This window comes from Phoca vitulina, unplaced genomic scaffold (assembly GCF_004348235.1).
Source record: "Phoca vitulina isolate PV1807 unplaced genomic scaffold, GSC_HSeal_1.0 scaffold13, whole genome shotgun sequence".
NCBI lineage: Eukaryota > Metazoa > Chordata > Mammalia > Carnivora > Phocidae > Phoca > Phoca vitulina.
This window is the reverse complement of record NW_022589716.1, coordinates 1,684,249-1,711,772: the sequence shown is the minus strand read 5'-3', so window position 1 is coordinate 1,711,772 and position 27,524 is coordinate 1,684,249. Positions and strand designations below refer to the sequence as shown.

The window sequence follows — 27,524 nt, the reverse complement described above, 5'->3', positions numbered from 1 at the left end:
ATGACTCCGCTCCCGGGTGACGTCACACTCTCGCCCCGCCCTTTCTTCGCTACCCTCCGGCCTCCTCAGCGAGAAGGGGCGCTCGCTCTTTCCTAAAGGGGCCTGGCCTGCAGAGGGCGGGACCCTGCCTGCCTTGGCCTTCGATTGGACCAGCCCTCGCCAGCGCGGCTTCGAGATTGGTCGGCTCGTGCTCTTCTCTCCTCCCCCTCCGGGACTTCCGCTTCCGGTTCTGACGGACGCTTCGGCCGAAAGGATGATCGGGGACATCCTGCTGTTTGGGTAATTAGGGGGGCCAGAGGCTGGGGTAAGAAGGGTGAAAGGGACGAGGGGCGGCCCAGGTAACCTCATTCTCCCTTCGCAGGACGCTGCTGATGAACGCAGGGGCAGTGCTCAACTTTAAGCTGTGAGTAGGCCGCTTTCCGATCGCGGCTCCACCCAGGGGGCCCATAGGCCCGCCCCCGCGAGCGTGAGCCCGCCCCATGCCGTAGGCTACGCCCCTAAGCCCCAGCCCTCCCTTTGGCCACGCCTCCAGCCTGGTCCATCCTCCTGTGACCCTACGCTCCAAGGTGGTTTGAAATACAGACTCCCGTTTCCCGGGGATCTCTCTTCTCGCATCCCGGAGAGCCTCCGGCCCGTCCCCCACAAAATTCTTAGCCCTATTCTGTACCCACGGACCAACCTCTCCCCTTGGTGGCTGTAGGCCTGTGATTGGCAGGTAGATGATGGTCCAGAAAGGGGCATTGAACCACCCGAGGTCACACAACAACTCACCTGCAAGGCTAGAGCCGAAACTGAGTGTCTGAGGCCCTCTGAGCTGGGGGTCAGGGCCAGGGGATCGAGTGGTCTTTATGTCCCACCAAAAGTGGACATTGTCTGTTCCTCTTTGTAGGAAAAAGAAGGACACGCAGGGCTTTGGGGAGGAGTCGAGGGAGCCCAGCACAGGTAAGGCCTCCTTTCTGGAGTCTGAAATTGGTCCATTTCAGAGAGAACAATTTTTTCTCACCAAGCCCTACCTTAGTTTTCTTTTCAATAGTTGTGTGTGTGTGTGTGTGTGTGTGTGATTGTGATTGTGAGAGGGAGAGGGAGAGAGGGAGAAATGGGCCTGAAGATTTTCTGTTCCTTCTGCTCACCTCTGTCACCCACTTCTTTCTCCGGGTCAGACCTCCCTGCGTATGTCACCACTCATATCACTTCCTACAGTCATGATTGTCCTTTATGAATGTTATCCTCTGGCTAATATTCGTCCCTCATACTTGCTCTTACTTGTTTTGGCCCATTCCTGTGCCCTTGTGGTGCCCGACCTCCAGCATGAATGAATGAATGAACAAGTAGCCATCGCTTTCAGAGTGCTGCAGACGTATTTTAATTAGATGCCAACATTAGCTTTCAAATAAATCAGATGTCACATAAAAATTCAGATGTCTGATTTATCAAGAAAAATCTGAACATCCTATAGCTCAGGGTTCAGGCAACCTCTTGGCACCTACTGGATGAAATTGAGAAAAACAGGACCCTGTTGAGGCAGGACCTGTGGCATCTGCCTCATCCCAGCCCCAATCTCCTCATCTTTATATCATCTCACCTGTCCTGGGGGCCCTGGAATTTATTCATCTGACTATTTGAAACCTAATGGGACCTACACATGACTTCTATGTCCATGCATCATTCACCAAGCATTTATTGAGCACCTGCCACATGGCTGCCACTGTCCTGGATTCTGGGGACACAGCAGAGAACAAGACAGATGAAATTCCTACCTTGTGGGTTGTACTGCTCTGGGGTGGGACAAGCAGTTCCTAAATAAGGAACAGATGGTGACGGAGGTGATGAGAGGTGAGGAGAGGGATGCTGCAGTGTGTGGAGGGAAGGACCCCTGAGCCGGTGGCGTTGGCAGCCAAGGTGGTGGGTGCCGTGATGGAGTGTTGCATGGGAATGATAGGAACCCCGAGGAGCAGTGAATTTGATGACGATCGGACCACTCCCTTTTATTGGGGGCCCATCTGGTAGCGGCTGCTTTGTTAGGTGCTTCCTGGGGGTGTGTTACTCTGCCTCTATCCCTGAAAGGTAAAGGGCATTTTCCCATTTTACAGACAAGGAAACTGAGGTTCAGGGCTGTGGCTTGACTTGCTTGTGGCCATGTAGGAAATCAGTGACAGCATCCTGATTGAACCTGAGTTTTTCTGACCCCATAGGCTGTCCCCTGTCACTAAACCATCCATCCATTCATTCATATGTTCATTCAGCAGCTGTATGTATCACTTACCCGCTCTGTGGAAGGTACTATACCAACTCCTGGGGCTGTAGTCTAGAGATCTAAATTGGAGCTGGTGGGGGGGGTGGTGGGAGAGTAGAAGGGCTTGGTGGCGGTGAGAGTCAGTCAGTGACAAGGACAGTCACAACAGTGGCTTCCCTCTGACCAGGGGCTCTCTGCACGTCTCCTTCCAGCCAGTATTCTGTGCTTACTGCTGCCACTGCAGAGAATGCCTCTCTCCCTGTGCCCAGCTGACCCCTCATACCGCAGTGGCTGCATCTGTTGAGAGCTGTGTGCCAGGCACTGTGCTGAGGTCTTCCTAGTTGCTGTCACCCCCATTTACACAGGAGGAAACTGGGGCATATGTAGGCCGGCGACTGAGCAAGGTCACCTGTGTGGAAGGGCAGTAAACTCCTGCCCATGTTTAAGGTCGGAGCTTATGTGCTTCCTCAAAGGTTTCTGACCCCCGCTCCCTGACAAGGGCTAGGTTGGCATCCCCCCATTGTATGCTCCCATGGCACTGGCCATGGTGAATAATCAGGTGTCTGATTACTTTTTTAGTATTTGTCCTGCGTGTGAGCTTCTTAGGGCAGGGATATCTGTCTTGGTCCTCCCTCTATCCCCTGCACTTGGCTGTTGCCTGGAACTAGTGGCCTTCACTTAGCATCTGTTGATGGCAGGAAAGCCTGTTTTTGTGATGCTGGGCCCAGAGAAGGGCCTCGTCAAGCAGCGCCTCTCAAACATCCTGGGGCTGGACCCGTGTTTGACGTTTGCAGTCTGGGCTGGGCTGCACGTGGCTCTCCCAGTGGGTTGGATGGTACCAGACTCGTCTAAACTGTGTTCAGCAAGACTGTGTGTGCTCATCATGTCCCTGGATGGTGCAGCGGTGCCGGGTGTAACTTTCTGAGCTCCTGCCTGGTATTCTGTACTTATGGGACAGCCCTGGTCTATAGATGACGCTTTGGGTAGCACCCTTGTAGATGACCCCACGTGGACCCATTTATTCCATTCTGGAGGATTAGAGAGGTGAGCAACTTAAAACCCTGGAGGAAGGTTCTGGAACCCATACCTCTGGAGTCTTAACGTACCAAGTTGCTTCCTCTTGGAACGGGTTTTGTTCTGCGGCATCAGGGGACTAGAGTAAGTCACCATCAAAGCAAAACCCCATTTTTACTTGCCTGAATTAGTATGCTTTTTCAGGTGCCAACACTGAAAACCCAGCCCAAAGTGATTGGAACAAATGGAAACCTCCAAGGGTGGAACTGTTTTGGGGCACACCCACCCTCAGGGCTCAAACCAGCCCTCCTGTGTGTGACCCTCTCCAGCTCTCTTTTTCCATCTAGGTTGGTTTTACTGTCAGGCTGGCTTGTGTTGACAAAAGATGACCCTAGAACAGGGCGGGGCCCAGTGTTCTGTAAAGTGTCAGATCGTAAACATTTTTGGCTTTGTGGGTCATACATTGCCTGGTGCAGCATGTCCGCTCTGTTCCTTGAAAGCAGTTGTGGGAAATACAGGCATACCTCGTTTTATTGTGCTGCTTTACTGTGCTTTGCAGATACTGTTATTTTTACAAACTGAAGGTTTCTGGCAACCCTGTGCGAGCAGGTCTGGGGAACCATTTTTCCAACAGCGTTTGCCCACTTCGTGTCTCTATGTCACATTTTGGTAATTCTCGGAGTTTTTCAAACTTTTTCATTATTGTTGTATTTGTTCTCGTGATCTGTAATCAGTGATTACGACGTGCTGAAAACTCAGATGATGGTTAGTGTTTGTTAGTGATATATATATATATTTTTAAAATGTTATTTATTTGGGGCGCCTGGGTGGCTCAGTCGTTAAGCGTCTGCCTTCGGCTCAGGTCATGATCCCAGGGTCCTGGGATCAAGCCCCACATTGGGCTTGATAAATAAATAAATAAAATCTTTAAAAAAAAAAGAAAAGTATTAAAAAAAGATTTTATTTATTTGACAGAGACACAGCGAGAGAGGGAACACAAGCAGGGGGAATGGGAGAGGGAGAAGCAGGCTTCCCGTTGAGCAGGGAGCCCAATGTGGGACTTGATCCCAGGACCTTGGGACCATGACCTGAGCCGAAGGCAGACACTTAATGACTGAGCCACCCAGGTGCCCCGTTAGTGATGTTTTTATAATTCACGTATTGACGTTATTTTTTAGATATAATGCTAGTGCACACTTAATAGACTATAGTGTAGTGTAAACATAACTTTTATAGGCAATGGGAGACCAAAACATTCATTAGACTTGCTTTATTGCAGTAGTTTGGAACCGAACCCACAATATTTCCAAGGTATGCCTGTATATACATGAGCGGGCATGGGTGTATTTTGATAAAACTTTATTCATAGACACTGAAATGAGAATTTCATGTAATTTCTGTGTCTCGCAAGATACTCTGTTGATTTTCTTTTTAGCCATTAAAAAGCCTTAAAGACATTCTTAGCTTATGGGCCATGCAGAAACAGGTGGTAGGGGCTGGCTTTGGCCCATGGGCCATAGTTGGCCAACCCCTGCCCTAAAGGACTGGGTTTATGTCTTCCTAGCCCAGAAAGGCTGACAGAAAGCAAGTGCCTCTTTCCCAGTAGTTGGGATGAAAGTCCCAGGCCTGACTCTCACTGGGCAGACTGACCAAAGTCCCAGGGCTGACTCTCAAGGGGCAGTCTTGGGTCACGTGCCCCCCCCCCCCCCGAGCCAATCAGAGGCTGAGGGCTTTTAGGGGTTGGTCAGTGGCAGCTATTGCCAGAGTGCCAAGGGTCGGGGAGCAGAGGCGACCCACAGGAAAAGCTGTGCTGGCCCCGGAACGTGGGGCGGTGGGATTGGGGCTGGTGGAAACTGCAGAAGCGCACTGCGGTCGCGACAACAGAAATGTCAGCAGTGCTTATAAAAACGCATTCTGACTTTCCAGGTGACAACATCCGGGAGTTCTTACTGAGCCTCAGATACTTCCGGATCTTCATCGCCCTGTGGAATGTCTTCATGATGTTCTGCATGATCGTGTAAGTCCGGCCTGCCTGTCCCCTTCATTGTCCAGAATGACCCACCGGATGCTCACCCTCTGCCTGTCGTCTCTCTGCACTTCCGCGTCACGCTTTCTGCTTTCAAAATAAGAACTCTCCCAAGCTAGAGAGGGAAGTAGGGTCTACAAAGGTTAAACTGTGTCACTGTGGTCTAGGCTGGAGCTTTGACTGGGACACAGTGTTCTCCGAGTCCTGGCTGTTCCTGGTGCCGTAGCAGAGGCTGCCAAGAGATGCCTTCCCTCGAGCCCATGGCCCTGTTAACCTCTTGCCTGCTCTGCCCTGTTTAGCCTGTACTCGATGTCTGCCAGGGTGGACAATGTGGCTTATTTGGCAGCGTGCTGCCGAGCCCTGCTCCTCTCCTGCCGGTAGCCCTCAGAAGTGTATTCAGACTTCTTTCTGTTTTCATGCCTATTTTTCATTTCCTCGTTAGGCTTAAAAAAATCTAATCGGATTGGTTTTCCTTCCACCATTGGGGGCCTTAATTTTGTTTTTTTTCTTTTAAAATTTTATTTATTTATTTGTCAGAGAGAGAGAGTTAGCGAGAGCAGGAACACAAGCAGGGGGAGTGGGAGAGGGAGAAGCAGGCTTCCCGCCGAGCAAGGAGCGGGGCCTTAATTTTGATGCCGCTGCTGAAGAATTGTGAGACTCCTTAGTAAACAGGCTCAGGGAAAAAAACTGTAGGAGAATCTGGTGTGCTATCATCTGGGCTCATCATGCTGGGCTGGTCCCATTCTTCCCCCTAAAGAGGAAGAGAATGAAAAGTCGGCTCTCCTGAGTAATTGGGATGCTGCATTTGGGGTTGCTGGGTGGTCCTTGTGCCAGCCCCATGGCTGTTAGAGGGGATGATTCCAGGACTCAGGAGATGGGGGGAGGAGGAGTTTCACTGTGCCACTGGAAAGTGTTTAAGAGCCCAGAACGAGGACCGTGGTGTGTGCCCAGAGAAGCCCTTTTTGGGAGCTTGGATGAGGCCTGTGCAGGTACAAAGAGGGCTGGTGAAGAGATCAGGGAGTTTGCAGAAGAGGATAGGGAATGTAACTAGGATTCACAGGAAGTAGAACAGCGTTGGTCTTTCCAGGTTCGCACCTGTCCTTTCCTTCCTTCATTTATTGATTTACAACTATCCAGTGTGGGCTGCACCTTGGGTTTATAGCTGAGACCAGGACAGCCTTCGTCCTTGCCATTAGCGAAGGCATAGTATGGCAGTTGGGACAGGGACAGAAAAACAAATAAATAGGGAAGAATCACTCATGAGGCAAATGGGAGGCTCTCAGTTTAGGCGATGGTCGGGAAGAGGCCCACAGAGAAGTGCTATTTAAATCAAAACCTAAAGAACAGGAGGAAGCCTTGCCATTTGCAGAGCTAAAGGGAGGCATGGTAGCACGTGCAAAGGTCCTGGGGCAGGGAAGAACTCTGTTTTCATTGTTCTGTTCTGCTCATTGGCTGCATTCATCCTGTCGTCCAGCTAGCTCCCTTTATGGCTCATTTGCTGGCCCGTGACCAAGATGGTCACCTTAGGCTCTGTGACCTCCTAGCTCAGCTCAAGGCTATCTTTGTAGCCTGGTGTCCTGATTTTGCTTCCTGGGAGTGGAACCTGCTTGACCTAGCTAGGTGTGACCCAGGTCCAGTTAGATGGGGGTTATCCTGATTCCAGCATAATCATTGAGGTTGAGTCAGCAAACCACAGCCCGTGGGCCATATCTATCTGTTTCCTGTTTTCATGCACACCCATTTCTGTAACTGCATTTGCATTATAGCAGAGGGGTTCGAAGCCCTATGACAGAAACTGCCTGGCATGCAAAGCCCAGACTACTTACTATGTGGCTTTTTTGCCAACCCCTAACCTGGGCCACCTCTTTCAGTAGGCGCCACGAGTGAGGGAAGATCCTCTTCAGAAAGGACTCTGTCAGGGAGGCAGTGACTGGCTTTCCCAGGATATTAAAAAAACTGGAAATCACCTAAATGTCCAAGAACTGGGGAGGAGTCAGGTAACTCAAAAGGACGCCCATATGAGCTGCTGTCGAGGCTTCATCGCTGATGAGGTGCTGCAAGTTCTGTCTACACAGGGGAGTGTTTCGAAAGCAAAGAAGGCTGGATGTCACTTACATGCGCATTCCAGCCTCGGCTGTGATTTGCATGCAGTAAGCACTGAATAAATGCCCGAAGTCTGTGGAGAAAACACTTCCACCCAGGGAGCTGGAAGGATCTGCTCCAGGCTGTCCACAGAGGTGACCATGCTCGGATTGCTGAGGAGATTAACAGGGCCTGAGGGGATGGCTTGCAGTTCCCCTGTACCCATTTTTATATTGCTTGAGCTGAGCTACTTGGGAAATTTTTTTAAAAAGTCATGAAAAACTTGAAGTATGGAGAGAAACGTGCCCGAGTGTTTAGGGGGACCGAATATTGATATCTGCATCTATGAAACATATCAAAAATAAGATAGACGAATAATTGGGTAGGTACACTGTAAAGCAAAGTTATTTATTTATTATTTATTTGAGAGCGAGGAGGGGGAGAGAGCATGAGCAGGGGGAGGAGCAGAGGGAGAAGCAGGCTCCCTGCTGAGCAGGGAGCCCAATGCAGGACTCGATCCCAGGACCCTGGGATCATGACCTGAGCCAAAGGCAGATGTTTAACCAACTGAGCCACCCAGGCGCCCCAAGCTTTTTGTTGTTGTTGTTGTTTTTTAATTAGAGAGAGAGTGTGCGTGCAGGGGGAGGGCCAGAGGAAAAGGGAGAGAGAGAATCCCAAGCAGACTCCCTGCTGAGCCCAGAGCTTGATGTGGGGCTCGATCCCACCACCCTGAGATCATGACCTGAGCTGAAATCAAGAGTCGGAGGTTCAACTGACTGAGCCACCCAGGCCCCCATGTAAAGCAAAGTGTTAATTGTAGAACGGAGGTGGTACATATGCGGAGTTCACTGAACTGTTCTTTTAACTCTTCTCTATGCTAAAACCTTCATAATAAAATACGGGGGAAGATACGGAGAAAATGAGGGTGTGAAATCATGGAGCAAGATTAATAAGTAAAAAAGTGGCAGTCAGTCTTCACAGTTCAGTATTTTGTAGTATATTCACAGGGTTGTGAAACCACCACCGCAGTGCAGTTCTAGAACATTTTCATCACCCCAAAGGGAAACCTCATACCCATTAAGCAGTGACTGCCTCTTCTTCCCTCCAGCCTCTGGTAACCACTTACCTACTTTCTGTCATTATGGATTTGCTAGTTCTGGATATTTCCTGTAAACGGAATCGTAACAACATATGGCCCCTTTTGTGTCCTGCTTCTTTCACGCAGCGTGATGTCTTAGACGTTCCAGCGTGTTGTAGTGTGTGTTGGCACTGCATTCCTTTCTGTGCCTGAAGAACAGTCCATTGTATGTCTTTTACCGCAGCTTGTTTATCCACTCATCAGTTGATGGCTATCTGGAATGTTTCCATTTTGGGCCTGTTTATGAAGATTGCGGACACAAACACTGGTGTTCGAGTTTTTGTGTAGACAGACTTAAGTTTTCGGTTCTCTCTGGTATATATGCAGGAGTGAAATTGCTGGGTCATATGGTAACTCTATATTTATCTGTTTGAGGTTCTGCCAGACTATTTTTTAAAAGTAGCTGCAGCAATTTGCCTTCCCACCAGTAGTGTATGATGGTTCCAATTTCCCCCACATCCTTGCCAACGCTTGTTATTGTCTGTCTTTTTGATTAGAGCCATCCTAGTGGACGTGAAGGTTGATTAGCATTTCCCCAATGGTTAGTGACATTGAGCCTCTTTTCATGTGCTTCTTGGTCATTTGTATGTCCTCTTTGGAAAAATGTCTATTTAGGTCCTTTGTCCAGTTTTTAATTGGGTAATAACTAAGTTATAAGAGTTCTTTTTATAGTCTAGAAACCAGTCCCTTATCAGATACATGATTTTCAAGTATTTTCTCCCGTTCTCTCGGTTTTCTTTTCACCTTCTCGATGGTGTCCTTTGAAGCACAAAAAAATTTAATTTTGATAAAGTCCAGTCTATCTGTTTCTCCTTTTGTTGCTTGTGCTTTTTGTGTTGTAGCTAAAAATCATTGCCCAACCCAAGGTCACGAAGATTTAGGCCTAAGTTTTCTTTCTTTCTTTTTTTTAAATTTATTTAATTGACAGAGAGAGACAGTGAGAGAGGGAACACAAGCAAGGGGAATGGGAGAGGGAGAAGCAGGCTTCCCGCCAAGCAGAGAGCCCGATGCGGGGCTCGATCTCAGGACCCTGGGATCATGACCTGAGCTGAAGGCAGTCGCTTAACTGACTGAGCCACCCAGACACCCCCTAAGTTTTCTTTTAAGAGTTTTATAGTTTTAATTTTAATAGTTAGGTCTATTACCCACTTTGAGGTAAATTTTGCATATAGTGTGAGGTAGGGATCCAACTTCATTCTTTTGCATGTGGTGATCCTGCACCATCTGTTGTTCTTGGAAAGAGTTTAGCTTTATAGAAACGTTGCAAAGATAACAGAGTTCCCATATATGTATCTTTTTAACAGTTCTGTGGTTTTCCCCTGTAGACCTCTGTCATAACTACATCCCCGTTCTCAACTTCATGGGTTTTTATACAGTTCCCAGGCCTTTCCCATTCAGATTTTCTTCAATGAACAGAGTTAACTGTAATCATTTGTATCATTGACTTGCAGTAATAAAGAATGGGCTGAAATAAAATGTTACAGATTCTGATGAAGCAGATACTTTCTTAAATAGCTTTTTTATTTTTAAAATGTACTGTTTGGGGGATGCCCGGGTAGCTCAATCAGTTAAGTGTCTGACTCTTGCTATCAGCTCAGGTCTTGATCTCAGGGTCATGAGTTCAAGCCCCGCATTGGGCTCCATGCTGGGCGTGGAGTCTACTTAAAAAAATAAAATAAAATGTACTGTTTGGTAGCATTAAGTATATTCATGTTGTGTAACAGAAGAGCTACTTACAAAGCCATAAGTAATATAAAATAATCTTAATAATAGTAACAGAAAATATTTTCTGAAAGTGTTTTCCGAGCTATATAGCTTTACATCCTTCCCATCCTCACGGACATCTCTGCCCTCTGACTTTTCCAGGCTGTTTGGCTCCTGAGCCCCAGATACACACCTTCCTGGGAACCAGGAACCAGGAACCATCTTCCCAGATGCCGAGTCTCCCTTTCTCCGTTCCTGACGACTTCAAGAATGGTTTTGACCGGAAAACAAGCGACCTTCCCAGAAAGCCCAAGTTCTTGGTGGGTGGAAAAAATGTTCGCCAAGCTGCACACGGCTTCCCAGCCACGTCATTGTTTTCTTTTCAAAGATATTTTCACTTTGGTCTCTGCGTTGAAATGCTGTCTACTTAAGGAGTTTTAGGAGGGTTTATGGAGGGGATGTGATAACAGTGCATTCCCCGCAGATAAAAGAACGTTGTGTAGATTGTTTTTTTAGATTGGAATTCGTCTTCTAGCAAGCTTGTACTAGAAACTCATTTCTGGATATTTCTTGGTTTATTTTTAATAAGCCTCCTTTTTGGTTCAAATTATACAGATTTTTCAAAATAATGTTTTATCCAGGGATCTGAAACAGAAAGGTGCGCTTTTAAGATTGGTGCAGCCTCTTTATTGGACTGTGTTTAGGAATAACAAGCAAGTTCATTGTTGCTGGGCCTGTGTCCATATTCCTTTCCTGTCTCGATGGGCTCTGCTCGGCCACTCGGTGCCTCTGAGGTCATCCTCAGGACTTTAAGGGTGAAGCCTTACTGATTCCCGTGGAAGAGAGGTACAGAACAGTTGGCAGGGGCAGATGTGGGTGTTATGAGAAATTTTGCCCTGTCTTACAGCCCTCTGTTAAAGTAACTCTTGGGGCCATTAAATGTATAGTTTCAAGAATGAGAGTGACTTATGTGGTGATACTGGGACCCAGTTCTGAAAGCTTGGAATTTTGGGTCTTCTTTTCAAGTGGGTGATTTCAAGGTTGAAAAGCAGTGAGCCTCATTCAAGGTACAGCATTTTGCATAGAATGTTCTTTGAAAGGCAGGTCCTTTATCGCCAAAATGAAATGCCAGCGGTCCACACCCAGATCCTACAGGTGTTTGATCTGTTTGTTGTGGGTTTTGAATTCCTAATTTGGAGGTAAACCTGGTGGGAGGAAAAAGTAAATATGCAGACTTTTCAGAACTAAGTAGCATTGAAAATAAAGCTCATTTCTAAAAAGGATCTTTTGTTTATACATTTTTTTTAACCAAGAAGTTAGCTGACTTCCAACTGGAATTGTTTTGAATTACACTGTGGGAAACACCGAGGATTCATTTTGGAGGCTGTCAAAAAGTCAGAAGAGAAGCAGTGCTAGATTTCCCGTTTTGGATTTTCCTTAATACATGTCAGGCCGGAATTGGGCAAATGGGCTTTTGACCTGGCTGCTTTGGGAAGTATTGAAAGAGCCAGGGAGAATATTGGGGTTTTGCTAGACCAGGGTCAAATCCACTTTTACTGCTGCGTAGCTGACGTCATTCTCCTTCACTGCTTCTATAATTTATTCCCTTGTCAAACCCAGGCCTATAGTTTGTCAGTAGCCGGGAACGTAGCTGCTGAGTTGAGCTTCGCGCAGGCCTGTGTCCTTGTCAGCAAGAACAGACGTGCGGAGATCTTGGCTAGTCACTCCTCAAGCCGTGTCAGTGGTTCGAGGAAACCTCGCTGCCTTATTCAGACTGGTGCTGAGGTTTCAATGAGGCGAGGCATTTGTACGCTATGGGGATGAATCATGCTCTGAGAAGAGAATGCTGTCATTGAGATTTTGTTTCAATAGTTGTATTTTTTTCCAGAGAACTATTACCTCATTGTTAAACTCTCTGCAAACAGTGTAGCTTCGGAGGCTGCTGTCCATTTTAAAAGTTGCATCTCACCGATGTGCATCTTTAGGAAGCTTTTCAAGAACCCTCATTAACATCAAAGGTTATCGAAGTTTGAGTTTTGGGTGCCTAGGGTTCCCCAGCATTTAAGCGCTTATGTTCTGGGCCAGTGGGTTCAAGTCCCGTCTCTGCTCCTTGCCAGTGGGACCTTGGCTGCTTGCTTCTCCACTCCCTGCCTCAGTTTCCAGTCAGCAAAATGGGTCTGGAAGTCCCACCTGCCTGGGTTTGTTGTGAGGCTCAGCATGCTCAAATGTGGGCCGAGTGCTTGACCGAGTGCTCAAACCTGGGTGTGCTCACTGCTAGCATCTTCTCTACTCTCGCCTGCATTTGTGCGTGCAGTCTGCACACACACCGTGAAAGAGAGATGTTTAAAAACACTAGAAACAGTTTTCCAGCATGGAAAACCTTTTCCCCCCTTCCTCTTTCCTTTCCAGCATTTTCCTTATAGGTATCATTATACAGGCATACCTTGGAGATACTGTGGGTCCAGGTCCAGACCGCCCCACTAAAGCGAATATTGCAATAAAGCAAGTTGAAGGAGTGTTTCGGCTTCCGGGCGCATATAAAAGTTACATTTACCCTGCATTGTGGAAGTGGGCCGTAGCATCACGTCTAAAAAACTGGCGTGCGTGCCTTAATTAAAAAATACTTGATCGCCAACAAATGCTAGTCGTCATCTGAGCTTTCAGTGAGTCAGAATCCCTGATCACAGATCACCAAAGCAAATACAGTAACGATGACAAAGTTTGAAATATGGTGAGAATTACCGAAATGTGACACAGAGATACGAAGTGATCAGACGCTCTTGGGAAAATGGCGCCAGGATACTGGTTTTGCCGCAAACCTTGGGTTTCTAGAAAACACGATGTGTGCAGAGTGCAGTCAAATGAGGTCTGCCTGGATGCGACATAGTTTGATCGTGGTTAAGGCGGCTTAGGTTCTACTGTGTTCACTTTGGCAGCATTTCCTTTATATCTTCCAGGCTGCCAGACAGGCTTCATGGTGTTGGGTTTTAATTACCGCGCTGTGTCAGTAGATCTCTCTTTAACCTTGGCCCTCTTGCTGGTCCTCTCGTGTGTGCTTGGAACTTGTACTTTGCCCGGTGTTATAAAGGCCACCGCGATCCCCATTGCTGTGACCTTTGTTGGCTTCCTTCACTGGTGCTTCTGCAGAACCTAGGAAGGCCACATCGGAATGTACCATCATTGTAGCTTCAGTGGCTTTTCTTTGTTTTGTTTTCAAGTTTCTTACTGCCAGTGCATGTTCATTGTAGAAAAATCATAAAATACAGCTTTGCTCTAAGGGATAAAATGAATAATCACCTTCGCTCAGCGTCACTCAAGGTACACATCTTTCTGGCTCGTTCTCTCTGCATTTGCATCGGGTATGGTGCACACGTTTTCGTTACGTAAATTGTATCTCTGTCTTCTAGCCTGTTTTTCTCATCTGAGAATACATTTCTATATTTTTCCTACAATTACTATTCTTTTTTTTTTTTTTTTTAAAGATTTTATTTATTTATTTGAGAGAGAGAGAATGAGAGACAGAGAGCATGAGAGGGAGGAGGGTCAGAGGGAGAAGCAGACTGCCTGCTGAGCAGGGAGCCCGATGCGGGACTCGATCCCAGGACTCCAGGATCATGACCTGAGCCGAAGGCAGTCGCCCAACCAACTGAGCCACCCAGGCGCCCTACAGTTACTATTCTTAATAACATGGTAACGATGTGCCATAATTACTTTAACTCATCTCCAGCTTATGGAGACTTGAGTTGTCTCCAGTTTTTGTCTATTATAAATATCACTGTGATGAACATCTCAGTATGTCATCCCTAATGAAGTTTTGGAGTCACTTTTTTTTTAAAGTTTTTTTTTTTTTTTTTAAGATTTTTAAAATTTATTTGACAGAGAGATAGCGAGAGCAGGAACATAAGCAGGGGGAGTGGGAGTGGGAGAGGGAGAAGTAGGCCTCCTGCCAAGCAGGGAGCCTCATGCTGGGCCAATCCCATGACCTGAGCTGAAGGCAGATGCCTAACGACTGAGCCACCCAGGTGCCCTTTTTAAAAGATTTTACTTATTTATTTGAGAGAGACCGCGTGCACACGCAAGTGTGGCGAGGGGCAGAGGGAGAGGGAGAAGCAGACTCCCCACTGAGCATGGGGCCCGATGTAGGGCTTAATCCCAGGGCCCCAAGATCACGACCTGAGCCCAAGTTAGATTCTTAACCAACTAAACCACCCCGGCACCCCTTGGGGTCACTTTTAAAGAGAGATCCATCTTGACAGCTTTGGGCTAAGAATTCTAAAGAAAAACGCATCTTGGACGACTTGCATCTTTGTTCATTTGTTCATACATATGTATGTTCATATGTACAAGAACTGGGTTCTAGATCCCCATCAGCTTTGACCAGGAGTGGTATTAGGCTACTTCAGTTTGCTTAACCTGTTAATAAGGACGAGAATTTCAGGCTCCAACCAGATAACTGTTTTGTTGTGCAAGCAACTGCAGTTGACATCATGCCAGTCGGCTTTCCACCTTGGTCCTGATGGTTAGGGACCTCAACCACCATCTCAGTACTAAATGCCCACTGCTGCTTGCCCCGGACCATGTTACATGGAGTCACTGCCAAGGTGAGAAGCTGCACGTTGAGAATTAAAACAAGGCCACAGTTTGCAGCACCTGCCCTTTGGGATTCATGTTGGAAACTCCCTTTTGCTTCCTCCACCTTGGCATCTCAAGAGGTGGAACATGTCCCTCCTTTGCTGGGTTTCTCATTGCACTTCAGTTCCAGCTATTCTAGAGCAGAAGTCAGGAACTGTGGTTCCCAGGCAGAGCCTGGCCCGCCACCTATTTTTGTAAATAAAGTTTTATTGGCACCCAGCCACGCCCCTTCGAATATGTATCATCTAAGGCTGTTTTAGTAGCTTTCCTGCTATAATGGCAGTGTTGTCACAGAGACCATCTGGCCCACGGAGCTGAAAATGTTGTCTTTCCGGCCCATTTATGTGATGCGTTCGCTGACCCCTGAGCTAGGGGACGATAGAGAATCTCAGGGTGTCCTTTTTCTCTCCAAAGCCACTCAAGTGGAGTCATCTGCACACCTTGTGGTCTAGATTTTATTTATTTATTTATTTATTTTTAAAGATTTTATTTATTTGACAGAGAGAGACACAGCGAGAGAGGGGACACAAGCAGGGGCAGAGGGAGAGGGAGAAGCAGGCTCCCCGCCAAGCAGGGAGCCCGACGCGGGACTCGATCCCAGTACCCCGGGATCACGACCCGAACTGAAGGCAGACGCCCAACGACTGAGCCACCCAGGCGCCCCGTGGTCTAGATTTTAATAAACACATTTGAATTTGCTGAAAATCGAGCCAGCTATTTTCAAGCATGAGCTTAAGACCAAAACGTAATTTTATTTCTCTTGATAGTTAGGGGAGAGATCGCTTCTGGGCTGCCTGTGATTCTCCCGAGTGGGAGTTCCTCTGCACCAGCAGCACAATGTGATAATGAGATCGGCTCTCCTCTGAATGGTTAGATTTGAAAAGCCAGCGAGGCTGTCATTAGTGAGGCATTTTCTTTTCATTTCAACTGTTTCATTATCTCCTTCTTAACCACATTTGTGTTTATGAAATATTTGACAAACCTCCCGATGTTTTCCTGTGTTGATGAAAGACGTATGCTGTTTGTGTATAAAGCAAAAGGCCTGGTCTTTTTAAAAGGAAGATGTAAATTCTACTTGGGGGTTTGTTTTCATCATTCCCTTGATTTCCATTATTGCACAGAGAAAAGTACTTGATCCGCTTTGAGCCCCTCTCTGAGAGTTGCTGGAAATGAGAGTTCGGTAATAGTGAGCATTCCTGCATGGGAAATTGGGCAGAGGGGTCTAGAGCAAGTTAGAAATTCAAAGTCCACATTTTTCAATTAGAAAACAGTAAGAACTAGTTCAGAGGATGGCTCTCTGGTTTTCCTTTTGACCAGTGGGTGGTTTTGGATCAGACCAGGAGTCAACAGACTGCTGCCCGCATCTGGCTTGCTACCTGTCTTCATGGTCCACAAGATGGAATGGTTTTCCCATTTTTAAATGGTTGAAAAAGGATCGAGAAGAAAAAGGAAATTCCAGTTTCTTTGTCCATAAATAAAGTTTTATTGGAACACTGCCACGCCCTTTCATTTACGTATTATCAGTGGCCGCTTTCGAGCTGCAAGGACACAATTGAGTCCTTGCGACAGAGACCATCTGGCCCACAAAACTAAACATACTTACAGTCTGACTCTACAGAACGGTTTGCTGACCCCTAGACTGGACAGTATTTTTTTTTTTTTTTAAAGACATCGGGTGGATCCTGTTCATCTGTATTTAGTTCACGTTATTGTTGCAGCTGTTAGTGATAAACGTGGGCCATGAGGGTATTGGAGTATGCTGGGGGAGTTGCAGAAGTTATTTTAAGGGGAATAAAGCTTTGGTGCATTTAATTAGAGTTTACTGTGTGAATCAGAGAAAAATGTGGAAAAGATGGTTATGGTAGAACTAGCAAGATGGAGGTCTGGGCCAGATTACAAACATCTCTGTCCCTTACGGAGTGTGATGTGGGGCAGCGAATTGGCATCCTTGCACCTCCATGTTGTCGTCTGTGATGCAGGGACAGTGAGGAAGAGAGCCTTGACACGTACCTACAGCCTGCCTCCCACGCGGCAGGCACTCAGTAAGTGGTAGTATTTTTGTTGCTGTCATTACTTTTATTAATAAAAGACCTTCTTGATGGGGTTTTGTGAAGCTTAAATGAGGTAGTGTCTTAGTCTGCTCAGGCCGCCATAACAAAGTGCCACAGGCTGGGCAGCTTAAACAACAGACGTTTATTTTTCTTACGGTTCTGGGGGCTGACAGTCCAAGATCAAGGTGCCAGCAGCGTTGGTTCCTGGCGAGGCCTTTGTCCTTGGCTTGCAAATGGCCGCCTTCTTGCTGTGCACTCAACATGGCCTTTCTTCTGCGCATGCACATGCGCATCTCTCTTCTTGTGAGGACACCGGCCATATTGGATCAGGGGCCCACCCTTATGACCTCAGTTAACCTGAGTTACCTCTCTAAAGGCCTTATCTGCACGTATGGTCACTTTGGGGGTTAAAGCTTTAACATACGAATTTTTAGGGGACACCATGTGTCAGTCCATAACAGATGGTCAAAGGTCCGCCTTGTAGTAGAAACTCAGTAGCTGGGAGTTCATGTCCTTGGCTAATAGTATGCTTCGAGGCGTTAAAAACTTCAAAGGACTCCCTGTGGTCTAGGAAAGCTGACCCTGACATCTGGTACAGAGGGATTTTGCTTCCTAATGTTTCGTAGTGAAGTATTTGTGTGGAAGTGGGGTGACGGCTTCAACCATAGCATCTCAGACCTTGGTGTCTCCACGAATCCCCTAGGGGTCTTGGCAAGGTGTGGATTTGCCATAGCAGGAGGGCAGCGCAGGCTGCGGTTCTGCATTTCAACCAGCTCCCAGGTGACGTCCATGCTGCTGGTCCCCGGACCACACTTTGAGTGACGAGCCTGTCTGTTCAGTAGCCACTAGCCACACATGGCTATTTCAGTTTCCCTGCCAGGTAACTAAAATTTAAAACCCCAGCCCCCCGAGTCACGAGTACTTTTCAAGTGCATTTCATGGCAGACACCTCTCGTTGGGCAGCACTGCCTCCGAGAGAGAGAGTGGTAAGCTTTCCTCGTCAGGGGCCTGCATGGGTTAAGTTGCCCCGGGGCTCCTGTGACGAATGCCCGCAAGCTTCATGGCTTCAAATAACACAGATTGATTATCTTACAGTTCTGGTAGTCAGAGGTCCAAAATGGGTCTCACTGGGCTAAAATCAAGGTGTTGCCAGAGCTGGTTTCTTCTGGAGGCTCTAGAGGAGAATCTGTTTCCTTGCTTTTTTGCTGCTTCTAGAAGCTGTCTGCATTCTTGGTTTGCGGCCTCTCCCTCTACCTTCCAAGCCAGCAGTGGTTGCGCAGGTCTCTGTCATGATGCCATCTGCTTCTGCTTGCTTCTTCCCCATTAAAGGACCCTTGTGATTACATTGGGCCCACCCACTGGGATCATCCAGAATCATCTCCCTATCTTTTTTTTTTTTAATTTTTTTATTGTTATGTTAATCCCCATACATTACATCATTAGTTTTAGATATAGTGTTCCATGATTCATTGTTTGTCATCTCCCTATCTTAAGGTCAGCTGACTAGTATCCTCACTTCCATCTGCAACCTCAGTTCTCTCTTGCCATGTATCGTCATTTATTTACAGGTTCCAAGAATTATGGCCAGGATATCTTTGGGGGTGGGGTGATGTTACTCGGCCTAACACAGGGCCAGACGGTAAATACTTTTGGCTTTGCGGACCGCCCAGCCTCTTACTCAGCCACGCAACTCTGCTTTTGTAGCGTGAAAACAGCCAGAGACCGCACACAGCCGACCAGGCCTTGCTTGCTGTGTGATTCTTTTTCCATCTTTAACTTACTTTCCTTTTTTTTTTTAAGATTTTATTTATTTATTTGCGAGAGAGAGAGAGAGAGAGCGGGTGAGCACGAGCAGTGGGGAAGGGCAGAGAGAGAGGGAGAAGCATACTCCCTGCTGAGCAGGGAGCTTGATGCGGGGCTCGATCACAGCACCCTGGGATCATGACCTGAGCCAAAGGCAGTCTCTCAACCAACTGAGCGACCCAGGCGCCCTATCTTTAATTTTCTTACGGAAAATCGTAAACACACAAAAAGGTAGACTAGTGCTGTGATTGCCCGGGTACGCATCAGGCAGTGGTTTTTAAATCTTATTTTATACTTTGCTGTACTTGACTGATTATTCACACCAAACATCTATTACTCTTGTAATCAGGAAAGAAGAAAAACACACAAAGATGGAAGCATCAGAGCATCTAGGAAATGTGAGGAAAACCACCACCACCACGTCTTGAGGTTAAAAAGGAAAAAGGGACAAACAGAGCTTCTGGAACATTTGTCCTTTTCCGTACTCCTCTTCCATGAGCTGGGAATTCGGCAGAGCTCGGGATGTTCTCAGGGCAAGTGGCAGCTCCAGTTAGATGGGCTGTCTGTCGGTCAGACCCTTTCCAAATAGGATATCTGCTTGCTCATGTCTCCTGAACTCTCTTTGTGACACTTTACTGAGTGAGAGAAGAAAATCTCATCCAAGTGGTTTGGATGATTATCCAGTTCTGAGATTCATGTTAAGACAAGTGAACTATGTAGTTGCCAGGGTGATGTGGGGAGGGAGCCCCAGCCATGGCGGGGGTGGGGGGTGCAGTTGGGGGACACATGGTTCCCTGGTTTTACCACTTTGCATCCAGATTTTACTCTCACTTGGGAGTCCGTGGGCCTTAGCCACCTAGGAGAGCACACCACATGTTCAGGAAAGGCCAGGAGGAATTTTGATAAATGGCTTGGTTTTGTGCATATGTGTTTGTGTGTGTGTGTAAGAGAGAGGCGTGTGTGCACAAGTACGTGTGACATGTGGGCTATGCGTATGGCATGTGTCAGCTGAGTTTGTGGCCTGTGTGTTGTGTGTGGTGTATGATGTGTGCATCGCACACATGTCATGTGCTCTAGGAGCTGTGGTGTGTGTGCTTGAGACTGCGTGAAGTGCACGTGTTGTGCAGTGTGTCCGTGTGCAGTGCGTTGTGTGTTACCCACGCTGTGTGTGGAGCTGGCGTGTGGTGTCTGTGGTGTGTGTGCCGTTAGAGGTGGGATTGGTTTTTTTTTTTTTTAAAGACTTTATTTATTTGACAGAGCGAGCACAAGCTGGGGGAGCGGCAGGCAGAGGGAGAGGCTCTGCAGGGAGCCTGACGCGGGGCTCCATCCCGGGACCCTGGGATCACGACCCGAGGTGAAGGCAGACACCTAACCGACTGAGCCACCCAGGCGCCCCTGGGGTTCTTCCTTGAACTGCCCTTTATCTCTTGCTACATGAACAGAAGTCAAAGTGCTCGTGCCAGGGCTTTCCACGCATAACCTTTATGTTTTGGCACAACAAGGGGTGACCAAAGTATCGCCGCTGTCCCATGTTTCCCGATGAGGAAATTGAGGCCAGTCCAGGGAAGTGACTTGCCCGAAGTCCCCGGGGTCATCAGCGGAGCTGGCACGAAAGCCTGGTCCCCCGACTCTTCTCCGATGCTGCCGCACTCCCACCCGAACACCTTTATTTGGGCTCTACCACCCGTTTGCTGGCGTGGATTACGAAAGCATGTGGCTCGTGCCCAGCACACCTGGGAGACCTGTCCAGAAGCCTGGGGCACCAGAGCCAGTTCCAAAATCGGAACCTCTCTTGCTTTCCAGCAGCATGTGCTGTATATGCCACGACGGCCCGAGGCATCTGGGCTAGCGCTCACTCGTCAGAGTAATACCGCCGCAGCAACCCAGCCTAACGTTCACAACAGAGCTGGGCCAGCAGAGACTGAACGGCCTCGGACAAGCTTTGCCAACCAAATGGGTCTGATGCAAAGTTAAAGAAATTCTTTGGCCTTTTCGAGCTGTGGGGTTTGGGAACGGCGGGGAGGGGGTCGTGGGCCTGCGCTCTGAGTCCCTGCCTTGTCCCTCCCTTGCCAGCGATGTTGGGGACAGGTCTTTGCTCCTATTTGTGCATCAGTTTCTCTGTCTGCGACCCCGATGGCTTCCGACCCAGTGTTGCCAGAAGCTGACACCACTTCTCTCTGTGTAGCCTGTGGTGTTTGTAGGAAATACTTTCTGGATCATACCACCTCTCTTCACATCACTTTCTGTGTTGAGGCTACAACACAGCCTTTGTTTCTGAGACATTTCCATTGGCCAGTTGGGGACCTTTTACTGTGGCTCCTATCTGCTTCTGTCGGCTCCTGGTGGCTTTTTGACATCAGTCCCTTGGCCCTGGTCTGTTCCTTGGGGAAATGGCTTGTACCTGATTTGGTTCATGTGTTCTCTCTGCCAGTCTGGGAACCCTGAGCTATGTGGGCCAGAGTCATCATCCTGTCCAAAATCCAGTCACATGACTTTAGCCAGGTCCCTCCTCTGAGGAACAAGGACCAGGTCACCTGGTTGGGTAGTGAGGTGAGCAGTGTGACAGGAGGGGAGGAAACCCACTCCTAGGGATGGTGAGGAATAAGGCTGGCCAGGAACATGGGCAGTGTATATGCGTGCGATGTGTGGTGTGTGACAAGGGGGCCTCACAAGGCCAAAGGCTTAAGTGAGATGAAGTGGGAGGCCCCTGAGTTTTTAGAGCAGGGGACAAGATCCAAACCGTGTCAGCAAGAGAGCTGTCTGGAGCAGAAAAAGCTGCAAGAGATTGATACTTTATCCTGCAATTCCTTTACTGAGGAAGAAAGGATTACCTTATTTCTGGAGACGTTTAAATAAAATGTTTATCAAAGTCATTCACTAGAGAATTAGAACAGTTGCTGATTCTATTTCTTTGCTTCATAAGGGTTACTGTGTGAACATAAAAATTCATTAAGCAAAATAATAGCCTCTAATCTAACAATGATTTGGATCACTTGATTGAATGATGAGATTATTTGAACATTTCAAAAACACTACTTTAGCAAGTTTTTGGAGGTCTTTTAAAAAAAAAAAAAGGCAAGAAGAATAGTTTTATGACTACAAACCAAAAACAGACAAAATTGCTTTTACAGTTTCCCAACCGTATTACCTGGTCTGTCTTCTGAAAATTAAATGAAAGAGATCGATAGCAATGTTCCCGTAGTTACTAGGAAAAAAAGCATGGGCCACAGTGGGGAAAGTGGAATCAAAAGAGAGACAGAGTGATCCTTTATTTTCTTTGTGTGTATGTGTGTGTGTGTTAAGATGATGTGCACTGTGTTGTTTTTATGTATGATAATTCATTACCCCTGTACTTAGCTGAAGGTCAGCATAATAAAGGAGATAATTAAAGCTTAAAAGAAAATAAGCTGCCTGGACATGTGTGTGCCGCAGATCGGAGGAGAGAACTGTCAGCAGGCGAGAAGGTTGGGACAGGGCACGGGTTCAGGAGAGGACAGAAACGGGACACATGGCCAAAGACAAACACCAGGCGGGAGGAGCCCAGGAGTTAAGGAGCCATGAGGGTGGGAGAGCATGGTCCAGGATCAGAAGGATCCAGCCTGGAATCCCAGCTGTACCATTGGGGGTGAAGGGGCCATGTGACTCCTCACTGTCTGACCTCGGGGTCTTCCTCGTGTGTCACTTGAGGATTATGTTAGCAACTGCGTCTCTGATAGCGAGCACTGAGTAACAAATGACCCCAGTACTAAGTGGCTTAAAACCTCTATTACTGAGTCACAGTTCTGCGGGCAGGAAATTGGATGGGGCAAAGTGGGGCTGGCTCTGAGCCCTAAGGGCTTCTCAGCTTGCATGCCTGGCACCTCACCCAGGGCGTCCCAGCCTGCTGGGGTTAGGCATATGGGGCTCGGGGTTCTCTGTCGCCGGGTTCTCTGTCTCTGTCTCTGTGTCTCCTTCACAGAGGCCTGGGGCCACCACCTCTTTCTGAATGGCCCTGCAGCACCGTCACTAGATTCTGACGTGGTAGCTCCCTGCCCCCAGGTCTTCAAAGGTGGATGTTGCCAGGCTGCTGCTCTCTCTCTTTCATTTCTTCTCATTCCTTATGGCCAAATACTATTCCAGCCTGTGGTTGTACATTTCATTCCTCTGTGCACCAGTTGATGGACATCTGGTGTTTGTACCTTGCACCTATTAATAGTCCTGCTGTGGACATTTACCTGTACAAGTCTCTGAGTGTAGGTGTTCAGTTTTCTTGGCGAGATTGATAGGAGTGGATTTGCTGAGTTGGGTGGTAACGGCTAGGCCTTCTTGAAGCTTCAGCCTGGACCAGGCGGAGCATGGTTCCACTGCATTCTCTAAAGCAAATTGTAGCCGCCCCCCTACCCCCCCGAGTCAAGAGGAGAGGCTGACAAGGGCCTGACCGCCCTGCCCAGAGGGGTTCATCTGGGTCTTCAGGTAAAGCCCTCAGCATGCAACCTGACACGCAGTAGGTACTCAATAAATGTTGTTCTCTTTATTACTAAGAATAATACAAAACTGGGGCAGTAGGTAAAACACAGACTGTTAGGACTTAGATGGACATCCATCAGTAGGCCTGACAGCAAATCCCTGTTCAGGATTTTGGAGATTATGGGCACGCTTCAGATTAGCAGTATCCAAGTCAGAAGATGACAACTAGAGGCTACTAGAGGTCAGAATAACCCCAGCACTGGATGAGAAGAGGAGGCGGCGCCGCGTGTTCATTCTAGCAAATGTGGAACTTCAGGGATGAGTGTCAGAAGAAAAATCACCTGTTATCCTGCCTGTCCGTGATGGCTACTGTAAATATTTTGGCTGCTTTCCTTCCAGTATTTTTTCTGTGCATCAGGTGCATTAAGTAGACATACTTTTATAAAACCAAAATTAAGATCATAATGTATATGGTTTATATACTGCATTTTAACATTTAATACGAAATTGGGAGCATTCTGTGTTGTTCAGTACTGATTTCAATGGTTAAGATTATCATCTGTCTGTCTATATCTAGATCCTTTTATTTATGTGTTTTTGAAGCATAATGTCCAGCTTTGTGAATTTCTACATGTTGTGTACACCCATAAGACGAGACCACTACCCAAGTGGAATTATAGAATCCCGTGGTCCCTTCCTGTCCATAACCTTCCCGTTTGCACGAATCGACTCCCTAATTTATTTATATACTTTCCTTTTCCTGAACACTTGGGTTGCTTCCAATCGTTTGCCCTTACAAATGATGCTGCTGTCTACTTCCCTGTATGTACACGTTTATCTGCATCTGATTGCTTTCTTTGGATAAATTTCTAGAAGTTGGGAAATACTGGGGCAAAGGGTATGAACATATGGAAATGCTGTCAAAGATCTTTCTTGGTACTCCTGGCTCCAGAGTGGCTTTGCCCTCCTTGGTGCACCTGCACTGCTTGGACAATACAGTTCATAGCAGTGTCTTACTGGGCTCCCAACCTGTTTCCAGTGCTTGGAAATTTCAGAACTAGATCCTCAGGAGCAGGCTTTGTGCCTCTTAATGTGCCTTTGTATCCCCCTACTTGAAGACACAGTAAAATTATTTTGAGTTCTCTTGTCTGTCTTTGGAGCCCTTCCTAAAAGCAGTGATGTTTCAGGGGCTGTTCAAAACCAATTGAAATTTTTTTCGCTTTTAGAATAAATAGGACTTGCTGCAGAGCCAAGCGGAACTCTGAAACCCATCTCTGGGTACATCTGAGATCATCAATAGGGTTGAATGAGTTAATATATGAGAGTGTTTTTAAAAAATTCCCACCAGATGTTAAATTCAGAGCAAACAAATTGGTCAAAGTGGGGTGGTGGTTTGCTCGCGTTCATTTTTCCTATTAGTCATCGAAGCCCTCACATACTTTATTGGGGTAAGTCCAGTCACTTTCTCGCCTTTGAATTGCCCAACTCCCAGGGGTGTAGGTGTCTAAGAGGTCACTTTCTGAATGAATCATTCTGCCTGGTGGGTCCCTGCTGTTGCTCCTTGCCACCATGTGGTGTTGCTGTTGAAGACTGGTCCTAAGCAGTTGTGGAAGCTGGCCTGCTCACAGCTTCCTTCTGTGATGCCGTTGCCTATTGGGCTTGAGCCACTGCAGTTCATTGAGGGAGAACGAGCCCACACCCTCACTGCCAAGCCTGCTGAGGATGCTCTGCACCCAGGCTCCTAAAACTACCTTCCTGCCACTTCCCATGGCAAGAGCCAAGTCATGGACTCAGAGCCTCTTACCTTTTGGGGGGCCACCTCACTAGGAGGTAAGACAGCCTTTTCAGGGACAAAATATCTTGTCCTATCAGGATAGGGGGGTGGATGTTCTCTGGACCTAGCTAATTTAAAGGGCACGTTGCTGGGGAAGAACCATTACAACAAGAGGATTTACCTTGAGCCCCACCTTTGTATAACTGATAGGTGCCATTTCAAGTATCTCTTCCTTGAAGCAGAAGGTCTTGCCAGGTGAACTGCAGTTATCTATCCTGGATCTAAGAGAAGCTAACATTTTCAAGACTCCCGCTGAATGCCGATGTGATTTAATTTTTACTACTACATATATATATGTTAAATGTGGAATAAAACTATATTCTAGTGCCCACACTCTCAGGGCACACATGTAGACACACTGTTAGATACATATATATATCTGTGTCTATGTGCATCTTAATGTCTATACAGTATATTTAATATTTCATTCATTTGTTAAATATTTATGGAGCCCCACTTTGTGCCACATCTATGGAGCTGAACTGCATACCTGTGTCTGGGTATGTGTATACAGCTGGCCATGCAGAACTCAGTCATCTTAATGTTGCTTCTTAGTTTAAAAAGAGCAGGTAAGTTGAGTGCTTTCCAAATCTTTGTTAAACGACCTGACCCATGCAAAACAAATTGCTTCTGTCTGTGATCCTTGATTAAAAAAATAAGATCTTGAACATCTGAGTTAGAAATTAAAAGAAAGGCAGGACCAGAATATGCTTGGGGGAGAGCTTGTTTATTTTGCTTATCTAAAGTGAGATAAAGAGTATCTCCAAATGGGCTGGTTTCCAACCTGGAGCATGTACACAAAGCACCTCATTCTAGGAGAGTGAGTGAGTAAATTAAAGAGAAGTATTTTGCCCATGTTTATTTTCTCCTACAAGTGTGATGTAAAACTTTTCACATGTCCAGAAGGAAGCAGCCACAACCACGTGCAGAAACAGCCGTTTTTGCAAATAAAAATGCTTCCCAGAAGCATGACAAATGCAAGACTAACAGGTGTAGCACAGATCCAAGGCGTGCGTGTGGTTCTCATCAGCTGCCTCCCTCCTGTTTTAAATCTAGGTCTTCCTGTAACAACAAAAAAAGTTATTTCTCCCGAGGCTGCAGCTAATAATCCACTCAGCCTGCCTTCTCACCCCTTCTCATAACAGTATTCCTAACAGGGCTTCCAGAGGGAGCGGAGAGCAGTAGAAGAGGGCAGTAAGGTGGGGGTGGGGAAGGAGGCTCCTTAGGCTTGACATTTAACAATTCTGGGTTTGACCTAGAACTCTGGGTGACCTTGGGCCTCAATTCCCTCCTTTTGTGAAAGGTTTTGTTCAGAGAATGAGGGTTTCAGTTTTCCAGCACCTCCACGCAAAGTAGGGTGGGTCTTTTAAACCAGTGGTTCTCAACAGGGGACGTTCTGCCCGACAGGGGACATCTGGCAATGACTGGGCATTTTTGGTTGACCTGACTGGAGGGGAGAGTGCTACTGGCGTTTAGTGGGTAGAGACCCAGGATGCTGAATATCCTAAATGCGCAAGACAGCCCCCGCAACAGTGATCCAGCCCCAAATGTCATTGGTGCCCAGGATGAGAAACCCTGGCGTTGACACAGGTTTGCAACCCTGGGGTCGGTGGGCTCACGGGGCTGGCTTTGGGGCTTTCCCCAAAGCTGGCGTGACGGCTCCCCCGAGAGGCGCTTTGCGGTCTCATGTTTTCGTGATCCCAGCACGCCAAGCGCTGCAGACCCCCGCCCTGCACCCCCTCCTTCTGGAAGGGTGGAGCGGCCCCTGGCGCCCCTGAGATGACCCTTCCGGGCACATTATCACAACATGGACTTGTCTCCCTCGCCCCCAGGAACGGCGATCAAGGGGCTGAGGACCCCCGGCTCGGAAAACTTGGCAGCTTCTCCCGCGACTCCCATCACCTCCGTCGGTACGGGGAAGGCTTTTCTCCCCAATGAGGAGACCTTCCGCCGCCCCCCCACCCTGAGGCGGCCGCCTGGAGCGCCCAGGTTCAAGGACTCGGCGCGCACCGCGCGTTTCCGTCGGAAACCTCAGTTCCCCACGGCCCAGCCGGGGGCGGGGCCCCCGGCGGCGGCCGTTGCCCCGCCCAACCGCCTCCCAACGGCTCCCTCCGCCGGGCGGTGGGCGGGGTGGGGCGGTGGACCAGTGCGCATGCGCGCGCATGCGCGCGGGTGCGGGGCGGGGCTCGCGCGCGGCCCCGCCCAGGCCCGGCGTCTCCGCCCGCCCCATCTCCCAACCTCCTCAGCGTGGCGCCGACGCTGCGTGCGGCGCGGGTTACCCAGAGTGCTCCGCGCGGGGGCAGCTCACTGGAGTTTGGTTCTCGAGGCGGCGGCAGCAGCGGCGGCGGCTCCGGTGGCTCCTCCTCCTCCTCTGGTGGCGGTGGCGCCCCGGGCCCGAGCCCCGGCTCCCCTCTCCGCCACCCCGCGCGCCCCCTCCTCCCCCGGCGCCGCGGGGAACATGAGGCTCCGCTCCCGGAGGCCGGCGAGTGAGTGACCCCCGTCCCCCGCCTCAGCCCGCCCGCCCGCTGGCCCGGCCGCTCCCCCCCCGCCTCGCCCAGGCA

At 48.2% G+C, this 27,524-nt stretch overlaps 1 protein-coding gene across 1 annotated transcript; it reads left to right on the top strand.

Annotated features, from left to right (window-relative positions):
- Nucleotides 1–205: 205 nt before the first annotated feature.
- Nucleotides 206–11,480, top strand: SMIM7 (small integral membrane protein 7). Its single transcript, XM_032412325.1, has 5 exons — nucleotides 206–279; nucleotides 362–403; nucleotides 890–942; nucleotides 5,174–5,264; nucleotides 10,360–11,480. Exons 1-5 carry the CDS (start codon nucleotides 254–256, stop codon nucleotides 10,373–10,375), a joined length of 228 nt encoding a protein of 75 aa, XP_032268216.1. The 5' UTR covers nucleotides 206–253; the 3' UTR covers nucleotides 10,376–11,480.
- The last annotated feature ends 16,044 nt before the right edge of the window (nucleotides 11,481–27,524 follow it).